Source organism: Rhincodon typus, chromosome 27 (assembly GCF_021869965.1).
Source record: "Rhincodon typus isolate 14 chromosome 27, sRhiTyp1.1, whole genome shotgun sequence".
Taxonomy (NCBI): domain Eukaryota; kingdom Metazoa; phylum Chordata; class Chondrichthyes; order Orectolobiformes; family Rhincodontidae; genus Rhincodon; species Rhincodon typus.
In genome coordinates this window covers 20662172-20674239 of record NC_063358.1, presented here as the reverse complement: position 1 = coordinate 20674239, position 12068 = coordinate 20662172, and the positions used below count along the sequence as shown (strand labels likewise).

At 37.9% G+C, this 12068-nt stretch overlaps 1 protein-coding gene across 1 annotated transcript in view; it reads left to right on the top strand.

Moving 5' to 3' along the window:
* Positions 1–9419, top strand: part of LOC109911557 (macoilin) — a 90997-nt gene extending 81578 nt beyond the window's left edge. The window contains exon 12 of the mRNA XM_020510891.2: positions 4198–9419. Coding sequence (XP_020366480.1) covers positions 4198–4400 — 203 coding nt within the window. The 3' untranslated portion in view covers positions 4401–9419. The remainder of the gene's footprint in view (positions 1–4197) is intronic.
* The last annotated feature ends 2649 nt before the right edge of the window (positions 9420–12068 follow it).

Here is a 12068-nt window from a genome sequence, read left to right as displayed (position 1 = left end):
AAAAGTGGGGTCATTGGTTATTATCTGAAGTAATTGAACAATGCTGTCCAGAAGGCTGTCATATGCCTGACTGAAGATGATTCCTCCAGCTTATTTTGAATCTTATTGAAAGTGTGTAGGAAGTTGAGGACAATGTTTGATGTGGAACGGAAAATTAAAATGACAGGCAACCTAAAACTCAGGTCATACTTGTAGACTAGGTGGAGTGTTCCACAAAGCAATCACTGAATCTGCACTGTATTTGCTATTCACAATGCAGTGTGTAAAATTCAAAAGCGCAAGTAAACGTGTTGCTTCACTTGATCCCCTACAATTTGCCTACTGACTTAACAGGTCCACAGAAGATGACATATCCCTAGCCCAGCACTCATCCCTTGGACATCAAAGACACCTATGTCAGACTCCTGCTTGTTGACTACAGCTCCACCTTCAACGCCATTACCTCCTCCAGACTGATCTCAGAACTCCATGATCCTGGTCTCAGCTCCGCCCTCTGCAACTGGATCCTTAGCTTTCTGACCCACAGGCCACAATCAGTGAAGATAGGTAACTGCACCTCCTCCACACTAACTCTTAACACTGGAGCCCCTCAGAGGATGCATCCTCAGCCCCCTACTATACTTCCTGAACACCCACAACTGCGCTGCTAAATTCCAAACGAATGCCATCTACAAGTTCGCTGACGACATTACTGTAGTGGGACAAATATCTATCTCCCTTCTGTAGTTTGATTCGTCATTGTTAGAGGGCTTGGTGACGTCGTGCAGTGGAAACAATCTGTCTCTAAACATTAGCAAAACTAGAGAACTGATCACTTCTTTCAGAAAGAAAGGAAGAGAACACACCCCTGTACATCAACGGAACTGAGATTGAGAGAGTGAAGAACATCGTGTTTCTCGGCATGACAATAACTGACAAACCTGTCTTGGACTTTCCACATAGATGTGACAGTCGAGGAGGCAGAACAACACCTTTTCTTCCACAGACTGCTCAGGAAGTTTGGCATGTTCATAAGATCCCACGGAAAGCATACTGTCCGGATGCATAACTGCCTGGTATGGCAGCTGCTCTGCCCAGGACCGTAATAAACTACAGAAAGTTGTATGCACAGCCCAGACCATCACGGAAGCCAGCCTTTCATCCGTGGACTCCATTTACATGGCTTGCTGCCACATCACCAAAGACCCATTGTGCCCGACAACCTCTTCTGTCAGGCAGAAGATACAGAAGGTTGAACACATGCATGAGCAAGTTCAGGAACCGCTTCTTTCCAGTTGTTATCAGACTGCTGAATGGACTCTGTAGCATCAAATAACACTGATCTTGCTAACGATAATCTTGTTTTAGCATATGCCCTATGCAATGTAATCTGTATGCCTCTGTCAGTCTTTTTGATCTGTACATCCTTTGCTTACTATGATCTGCCTGTACCGCTCATAAACAAAGCTTTTCACTGTACTTCGGTACACACGATAATCAATCGGATTGTTTGAGGTTCTGAAACAATTGGAAGACAGGAGGTAAAAGCACATCTGTCTTTGCATATGATGGTAATATAGGAGATAGGAAGATGTGTTTTAAAATTTGGTATTTGGTGCTGCCATCATGTTTGAGGTGATGGGAGTAGTGGACAATAATCCATTGAATATGGAGGCAATTAGGCAACAAGTGAGAACAAGAGAACCCTAGTGTGGTTCTGAGAATGGTGGTCAGAAAACAGCGACAGTCAGGGAAATCAGGGAGGGGGAATCTTCAATTGAGTAAAGCAAAAGATATGCCAGAAGCTTGGTAATGAAAGGTGGCTTCATCGGCTTAGTGCAATGGGGTACCTAGGCAAACATAATAGTGTCACTTATGGAAGCTGGTTGGGAGGTAGTACTGGGAGTCAGTAGGTTTACTGTGAATATTGATGAATATAGCCAGAAATGGATATAGAGAAGCTGAGAAAGGGTAGGGTCAGAGATGGATCGTGTAAAGATGGAGAATGAGTGAAAATTTGAAATCAAAATTGATGCCACTTTCCTGTTGGGAAAAGAGCAGCATTTGTCAAATTGCAATCATCACTGTTATGTGGGCAAAGAGGCAACTGAAGGCACCAAACCTAGGACTGGAACAAAGATGGGCATAGCTAGGACTTGCGTGGTTTCACTGAGCAACACATTTTATTGGAAATAAGTGAAATCAAAGGAGAATTTGTTTAACATCTGAGCATTTCAGTCAGAGGGTGTTGGATGGCACTGGTGGGCAGTTCTTGACAACAGCTTAAATGACAATGTTAAGAGTGGACCCAAGAGAAGAAAGTAAACTAATATAAATGAATGGAGTAGAAAAGTTGAGACTGGTTATGTCACACTGGCAGTATCCAGTGAAAAGGTCTAGAGGATAAGAATCCAATGGGAGGAGCATAACTGAAGTAAGAATTCTGAATGAAGCAAAAGGTTACTGCAGTGATTAGGGGTACATCTGACTATCGAAGTAAGTGTGGAGCTTGACAATGCCCCCTTCCAAACAAGTGTATTGAATCTGTCTACCATTTTTGACATCCGAAGGTTCCCTCCACTGTTGTTGACAGGTTCTTGACCTTGACCTTCACATTTTCCCAAACTACTTCTCTCATTCCTTCCCTCTTGGTCCATTCTTTCTGCCTTCCTTTCCATCCCTCCACCTTCTACCTTCAGTATATCTTTCATTTCAGCAGCCGACAATCACTTCTTCCCTTCCCTCCACATTCAACATTCTAAAGAGACTATTCCCTAAAGCAATCTAATCTAATCTACTCCTCTATCATTCTTTGTGCTGCCTTTCCTTTCCCCCAATACCTTCGTGTGTAAGCACAGGAGACACAACACTTGCCTTTTTTAACTCTTTCCTTCCTGTAATCAAGGACCCAAACGTTCAGTTCAGCTGAAACAACAATTTGCTTTCACTTTCAATTTTGAGTAGTGTATTTGCTCAAAATGCAGTCTCCTCTATATGTGGAGAACTCAACAGGAGCTGGGAGACCACTTTAGACTGAAGAGATGTGATGTGTAAGCAGGAGTCTCGTCATCCAGTTGCCTGTTATTTTAAATAAAAGCAGAAAATGCTGGAGAAACTCGGCTGCCTTAAGAGAAAAAAAATTAACTCGTCAAGACCTGTATCATTCTTCTGGAGTTCCAAAGAAGAGTCATATTGGACATGCCACATCCCCTCCCCTCTTCCCTGCTAACCTGCTCCATCATCTTCCTTTCCTGCCCCAACTCTTATTAATCTCCCCTTGATAACACGATTGTTCAACCACTTTCTTTCTTCACCCCCCACCCAATCTCTTTTCCCCATTCTTCGCCTCTCCCTTGCATGCCCTTTTCTCCCCACCCCGTCCTTTTCTGTTTCCTACTCGGCCTGTCCTCCATTCATCCCTGTTAAATAGTAAGCTGTTTGTTTGAGTTCAAAAGTTTTATTTGTGCAATTGTTTTATGTTCTTGAGACCAGGATGTATTGACATATATGAAAAGATTTTGTGTGCAGGAGAGCCACCAGTTTGTTTTATTTTTTTTTACATGCACTTGAGTGTTTATTTGAACACTTTCCCACAGACTTTAAACGTCGTCACCTTATTCAACTAGTGCATGGATTCTCTCGCATTCCCTTTTCCTGATTTTTTTTGTTTGTCCCTGAAAGCTGGCTCTGCATTTCATTCTACCCCCGCCCCCATCACATAAATACATCAAATATTTACAACAAATAGTTTACTTACAGTTGTCCATTTAGTAATCTTACAATGGAAATTTCTCCATCAAAGCCCAGAAATTTCACTAAAATTATTCCATGAATATTACCATCTTTTGAGCTGTTACTAAGGATGTACTGTATCTGCTCGCTACTTAATGTTCTGTTCAACAAAATGGAACATTGTAGAATAAGAAAGAGTGCTGGTGTGAAGAGTGACTAAAGATAATCATTGTTTGCATCCAGATTTCTATAGCCAGTGACGCCACAACTGCCCCTTATTCTACAAATAAAGGGGATAGGCTTTTATTTAATTTAAAAATGACAAATACCTATATTTATTTCAAAATAATGTAGTTGATTCTACTTAAATTCTGAAACAGACTTTTAACTGGAATGCAAGGAATTGATAAATTATTGTGCATAAACTTTAATTCTTTGGACTTCTGAACATTTTCTGATCTTAATTGTATATGTTATCTTTTGCAGGGCAAATCATTCAGAAGGATCAGGAGATCAAGGAGTTGAAACAGAAAATTGCTGAGGTCATGGCTGTAATGCCCAGCATTGCATATACAGGAGCAACCAGCACTCTGAGCCCTGTGACACCACATTATTCCTCCAAATTTGTGGAGACTAGCCCTTCAGGACTTGATCCTAATGCCTCAGTTTATCAGCCAATGAAGAAGTGACTGTGCGCCTCTTTCTCCTGCCCTTCCTTCTCCCCCATCCTTTCCCAGACTTTATCGATGTGGTGACATCATGCAAGAGTGTTCTGCAGTCAAGATGACAATGTAACGTGTGACTGTACGTACTAGTTGTAGTCAAAAAAACAAAAATACAAAAAATGACATCATGGTGTCGACTAGAACTGCCCGATGGCTTCTCCTTTCCTGTAAATTTTTAGAAAACCTCCCAGAACTTCGCAGTTTTTTTTTTTGGAAAGTCTGGTCAGTGCATTGTGACTTTTCCTTGGTTCTTTCTGCCTTTTATTTTTCATTTGGTTTCCTCTTGGAGATTTTTTTTTTTTAAAAAAAAAAACAGATCTGCGAACCCACATTCATGCAAAATGACAGGGTTGGAAACATGGCAATAAATTTTAGATTGATTTTGAATCATTGTTGCTGACTAGCTCTTTCACTGTTGGCCCATTTAATCTGTCGAATACGATGCCACCTGTTCTACCACAAGTGTAGGAGTTCAGAGCATTGAATAAATTTGCTCAACAAGTTCATGTGTATCAGTCAGTGAATTTAACTATTTTACTGTACTTGCCTCAGTCCCTGCAACCTTCAGAACTAACCTACATTTCTAGCTCCAAGCCAAACTGGTGCTGTTAAGTATTATAAAAAAACATGTACTTTTTAAACAGTGACTTTGTCACTATGTGCCTGAAATTGAGCAGTGTTTTAGTTTCAAGTTATCCATGTCGAGAAATTGTAACTGGGAAGGTGTGTTCTCAGTTTGTGTGTTTTGAATATGTACAGTACCAGTTAGACATGGAAATAGAAAACTAAATCACCTTTTGTTGACTAATTTAGTTGGTGATTTGGGACTAGTTGTATTCTAACTTGCTGTTCCTATCCTCAGTTAGAGGATATCCAAAATGGCAGCTAAACATACCAAGAGAGAGAAATGAAAGCCCAGCCTAATAAAGTTCTGAGGAACATCATTACTCCTTTAATGACTCCCACATCTGCAATACTAATACTTTAATGGCTTCCTGTCTCCTCCTTCCACTCTTAAGTGTCCAAATGCACGCTATTCTGTGGGATTAAATTTGTAGTTGATGACTTGCCAATCAGTATGCTATTGAGATATGAATAGTTGTTATAGGATATATTTGTCACTATTCCTGGACAAATTATGATGAGATGTTCAATAGTTGAGTAGAAGTAACTGTTACTTGAAATGGCTAAAGATGAAAAGTGAGTTGAATGGTTTGGGTATTTGAGCTGGCATAATGTCATCTTTGTTATGCTGTGTAGTTGACTACTGTGTTATTTTCCAAAAGGACTTGGGTAAAATGGTGCATGCATACACACACATGGACATACAAATTAGTAACAGGAGTAGGCTATTTAGACCTTTGAGCCTTTTATGCCATTTAATAAGATCATGGCTGATCTGATTGCAATCTGAATCCCACTTTCCTATCTACTCTTTGCACCCTTTGATCCCCTTGTCAATCAAGAATCTATCTAACTTTATAAATACCGTTTTGTAGAGGTAAATTTCTTTCATCATTTAGCTGGGTAACTTGAATGGCTAATAGATAATTTCACATAACTAACTCTGTTTTGGATTCCAAGATATAATACTGTGGTATGCCAGGTGTACTGTGATTTATTAAACCTGCATCAAATCTTGAGAGTTAAATAGTTAAAGGCATAAACAAATGGCAGTGTATCACCTAGCTGTTGAAGTAATATTTATAGAGGAGGAAACCAATTATTTGACGTGCCATTTCATTCTTACATGGACAAATCATTAAGGTGTAAGTGTGAGAGTAACTGGTTAGTTAAATTTACTACCAAATTACTTCTTAAAATTGCTTATTTTGAAAACCTGGGTACTTCTGTTCTACAGTGAAAACTCTACTGTGATAATTCTCAATTAACCACAATGTTCAGATTTAATGAACATTTTTCAAGTATTCTGGAAAGTTTCATGTATAACTTCCCTATACCTTTAGACCAAACGAAGTTTGAAGCAATGTTTTAGGCTTTAATGGATGACAACTTTTAACAAAATCTTGTGATTAAGAGTAAATATATTTGGGAACTCTTTCAAAACAAAAAGTAATGATTACAGTGCCTTCAAAATTTGTATCCAGAGGAAACCACATCTTCTTCAGTAATGCATTCATTCTTTGCAATATTCACGGTTCAAATCAGACCTTTAAGTATATCTCTAGAGAAGACAACTTGATACACATGAATAAGTGTTATGCTTTATATGACTGAGTTATTGACACATTTTTTTTGTATGCTTGTCAGTGCTGCCTAATTTTAAACAAGAAGTATTACATGACTTGTTTTTGTTTTTTTGCACAGGTCAGCAACAGAGTTGAATACTTTTCATTTTCACTTCTGTTGAGCAGTGTTTTTAATTGAACACATTTTCATTCTATTCAAATACATTAGCTCTGACTGCAAATTGGACTGTACTAGATCCACTCAAAATTAATGGTATAAGTGATCATTCTTTATCATGGTTAAAGACAGGCATTATTTAAATCTTTGTTTAAAGATCAGTCTTCACTTTCAGAATGGTCTGTTTTTTGTTGGATATTTGTTATACCCTGTAGAACTTGGATTACAGATTACTTGAAATGTAAATTTTATCCTGAAAGTAATTTCTAGTGCATATATCCAGACCCAGTGCAGACATATAGTGCAAGTCCTCGAGAGCAAAACAGTAACTTTTTTTTTATTTTCCATGAAGCAATTACATTGTCATTACCTTTAACAGTATACTAGAATGTGATTGTTCTGAGTGCAATAAGGAAAGGGGAACCTGACTTTGTGCAAAGGATATAGTACAGGTTGTAGATTTGCCGGTGAATGCTTTGTTTCAGTATTTTTCTGCCGTGCTAGGACATAATCTGATTTTGTTTAAATACATCCTATTAGCTGAAAATTATAATCCAATTTTGTTGTGCCAAGAAAGATTTTTAAAAAGTGTTCGGAGAAACGCGTTACCAAATTGCACAATTTTTTTTTTAAATTTTGAAATGGTTACAGCCATTTGATGGTATGTAAAAGGTGCTTAAAGTGAGCAATTCATCTTGGCTAGTTGTATGTATAAGATCAAGGGTTTGGGCAACGCGAAACTGTTCACTAATGCATCTTGCATTTTGCATTTTGCCCAGTCCGCTAATATAAAACCTTTTATTTTTTGTGCACCAAAATTGAGTATGATTGATGGTTGACTCTTGATCCCTTTGACTGTCCAACAAAATATGCTTCCAGAAGGGCATGACAAACTCAAACACCTGTTTTTCCCCAGTCCATGTCCCATCCAGTATGCAATTTAATGAAACTAATTTTGAAAACAAGTGAGAATTTGGCAGATCTCAACCTCTTGTTAAAATTTTGTTTAAATCCCTATATGCAACGCATCAGAACTTCTTTGTTAAAAAAATTCACGCACTTTAGTTTGTAATTATATGGAGGACATTTATTTTCTAAAAATGGATACAATCTGAAATTGCTTCCAGAAATGCATATTTTTTCTCACAAACTTGTGTAAGAAGCAAAAATTGAGCTGATTATTTCCAAATTTCATGATTTCTTCCTGACTGAATGTTTTGAGTGCCATAATGATACAAGATGTATAATATTTGAACTTACTTTTTCCTCCAAATCACTGATTTTTTTGGGGGGTGGGCAATCCAAACTATAGAGCTTTTTTTATTCTGTCCAGTGGAATTTTTGCTTGTTTGCAAATGTCTAAAACCGATTCATTCTGCACCAGAATAAAAATGTGGAGAGGTTTACACACTGAATTGCAACATTGCTCCTAGTTAGCTATATAGTAATTGACAGGAATGTAATAATTCAGGGCTAGCAATAGGCTGGGAAATCTATGGTCAGAAAAGCTCTAATCTTGATTCAAATTCTGATTCATACTTATCAAAAGGATACAATACTGTGACCTTCATTAGTCCATGCCTTCTAAACATCTCTCCCTGTAAACATATAACATTTAGTGCTACAGAGAAGACCACTCCACAATGCCTGACATTTTAATCTAACAAGCTGTCTTGAAATTTCAAATTCATAAGTATGTACATTGGAAATAACTGTTCAGCTGCCTATATAAAATGATTGGCTTGATAAGTTACAATGAAATACATTTACATTGACAAAAGCATTTGTTTTAAGATTTTATTCTGCAATATTTAGAGTATTGATTATTTTGTGGTACTATCCCAATCTAGTTGAAAAAGACCTCAAACAATATTAGCCACACCTACACCTATAATTGTGGTTCAAGTAAAATTGTAACACATCCAAATAAATTTGTGTCCTCTGGTCAAGAGCTACCTTTGTAACCTTGGGGATTTTGTCCATCTTTGCAGATGTTGCCTTTTATACACATGGTAATTTAGTAGCAACGTTGCAGCATTTTAAAATATTCTAAAGTCTTCAAAAGTATGCAGTGAATATTGTGATCCAAACTTCTCGCTCCATTGCTCTCAAGGTTCAATATTTGAGTCCTGGGCTGTAATACGAACACTTTGTGTGCTTGCAGTAGATCCTAAGTGGATTAGCTATTCCCAGTTTTACTTTTCTAAAGTTTTTGTGTTTGACTGATGTAGTCCCTCTGTTCAAAATAAAGACCCTGTTTAAATGCTGAATCAGGTTCTTAAAGACATAACTCTGTTGCAACCAGCAAAAATTGCAAAGTTTACTTCATTTTTTTACAGGATATTGGCTTCTGCCAAATCTGTATGGTTTTGGCTGTCATTTTGGATTTTTGAATCACCTTCTGTAATTGTCATCATAAAATTGTTGCAAAAAATTGTCTCATGGATTATTTGAGCATTGTGCAGAACATGGAGTATTGTCACTGACTTTTTTTGTGTTGAAATTAATAACACCTCCGATTCCCCTTGTTGCCACTTTGGCACTTTTCTTTATATAACTGGTCTTGGCTGCATTCTCTTTCTGTGGGGTTTACAAGGAATAAACGTTTTTCTTGCAGATAGATTATGCTGTGTTTTGTTCATTAAAAATTTGCATCATGAGTAAATTCACGCTTATCATTTGCATTTCACTTACATTTATTGACTCAACATTTTTCTTGTACACATTCCTTATATTTTTCTTTATAAACTTTTAATAATTTGGAGATAAATTGGTGTATCTCAGAATATAACACTTCACAAGCACTAAGAGGAGAAATCACTTCAAAGTTAAAATGTACGGGATTTCCATGTAAAACATGGGAGAGGATTTACTGTGTCACATGATTACACACAATACATCTGACTGGATATTTTAAGCTTTCGAATTAAGTATTGTGGACCTACCGAATATTGCTAAAGCTTTTACACCATTGGAAACTTGATACAGCACTAACTTTGCTGTATTCATTTAGATTCCTACCACAGAGAAGGAAAATTTCTGTTTCACAGAAAAACACACATGGACGGCTAAAGAGATAAGGAACAGCATAAAACAAAAGAGGCTTAGAAAAATTCAAAAAAATAAACAATGCAGACCCTACTGAATAGGCAAGATACAAAGACCAGCAAAGCGGCTTCTAAGAGTTAATAAAAGGAATTATGAAAGAAAACTTACCCGTGTCATCAAAAGCAATAAGAAATTTTGTAGTTAGGTAGGAAATCCGGTGATTAGTAGCAATGTTGGCCCACTAGGGACTGAAAGTGGGGAAAATGTGAATAAGTGCTGTGAAATGGTTGTGAAAAGGAAGATAGCTTCCTGGAAGTCCAAGGTAATTAGTGGATTGGGAGCAGGGACTGGATAAAATACTAAAATGTAAGTAGACCAGTGTAATGAGGAAATTAATGGAATTGAAGAGTGAATAATTCCCAAGACCGATGGTTTCTTTTAAAGGGAAGCATGTTGTAGATGTCCTAACGATAATCTTTCAGAGTTTCCTAGATTCAGATGTTGTCCCTCTTTCACCCATCTTTAAAAAGCAAACCAGGGAATTACAGACCAGTTAGCCTAACATCTGTGGTGGGGAAATTGTTGGGAGTCTAATCAAGGATGGGATGATTGTACATGTTGAAAAATTTCAGTTAAATCAAGGATAACCAAGATAGATTAATGAAAAGTCATGTGACTGACTCTTAATTGCCTTCTGGACAATTAGGGTGGGCAATAAATGCTGACTTAGCCAGCAATGCCCTTATCCCATGAATGAATGAATAAATCATGCCAGACAAACCTCATTCAATTGTTTGAAGAGGTGGCTAAGGTCGTGGACAGGGAGATGTCCATGGATCTTGTTTATATGAACTTCCTGAAGGCATTTGATATAGTCCCACATAAGAAATTCTTAACTAAGGTAGATGACCACTGCATTGGGGGAAAATTACTGATATGGCTGGGCAAATGGTTGAGTGATAGATGGCAGCAGGGATAATGGGTAGGTGCTCTAATTGGCAGAATGTGACCAGTGGTGTTCTGCAAGGATTTGTATTAGGGCCATAATTATTTGCCTCATCCAAGTTGTAAATGGCATAGATTGTCATCAGCAAATTTGGATACATGACTCAAAGTTAGGTGGCATTGTGTACCATGTAGATAGCATTAAGTTGCAAGGAGATGCTGATACACCAAATTAATCACCAAAACTGTAGCAGATGGAGTTCAATATACGCAAGTGTGGGGTTATGCTTTTCAGTCCAAAACGGATGACTCATGATACTTTCTATATAGTATGAAGTTATATAAAGAGACTTGGGATTTTGGTGCATGATCTTTAAAATGTCAGGTGTTGAAAATAATGAAGGTAACGAAATGTTGGCCTTTGAAGGACTGGAGTACGAGGATGCAGAAGTTATGTTGTAGTTATACAAAACCCTGGTTAGACCCAGCTTGGAGCACTGAGCAGATCTCGACACCACACCTTAGGGATGATATATTCACCATGGAGGGAGTACAGCATAGGTTTTCAAGAATGATATCTGGACTTTAGGGGTCAAGTTATGAGGAGAGATTATATAAATTAGGCCTTTTTTAAAGAATTTAGAAGGTTAAAGTGTGATCTGATCAAAGTCTTCAAGATATTAACAGTAAAAGACAGCATAGATAAAGATAACCTATTTCCACTGGTTGGGGGATTCTAGAAGTAGGGAGCATTGTCTGAAAATTAGGGCCAGATTGTTCGTGAGAGATGTTAGGAGCATTTCTATACATAAAGGATGGTAGATGTTTGGAACTCTTCCACAAATGGTACTTTATGGATGATAGTTTTTACTTATTCATTTATGGAAATAGGATGTTGCTAGTCAGGCCTGTATTAATTGCCCATTCATAATTGCACTGCAGAACTCCTTGAATTACTAAAAACCTTGGGGTCTAAGGATTCCCATTGTACTGTTACAAAGTGAGTTCCAGGATTTTGACTCCTTGACAGTGAAGGAACAGGTTGTGGAGGTGCCGGTGTTGGACTGGGGTGTTCAAAGTGAGAAGTCACATGATACTAGGTTATAGTCTAACAGGTTTATTTGAAATCACGCAAGCTTTTGGACAGCACCCCCTACTTCAGGTGCAGTGAGACAGCAGAGCACACAGACTCCGGATGTACAGGTAGAGAGATCAAAAGATCATATAATGGGTGTGAGTGGAGTGTCAGGTGAGAAGTCCCTGCAGGTGACC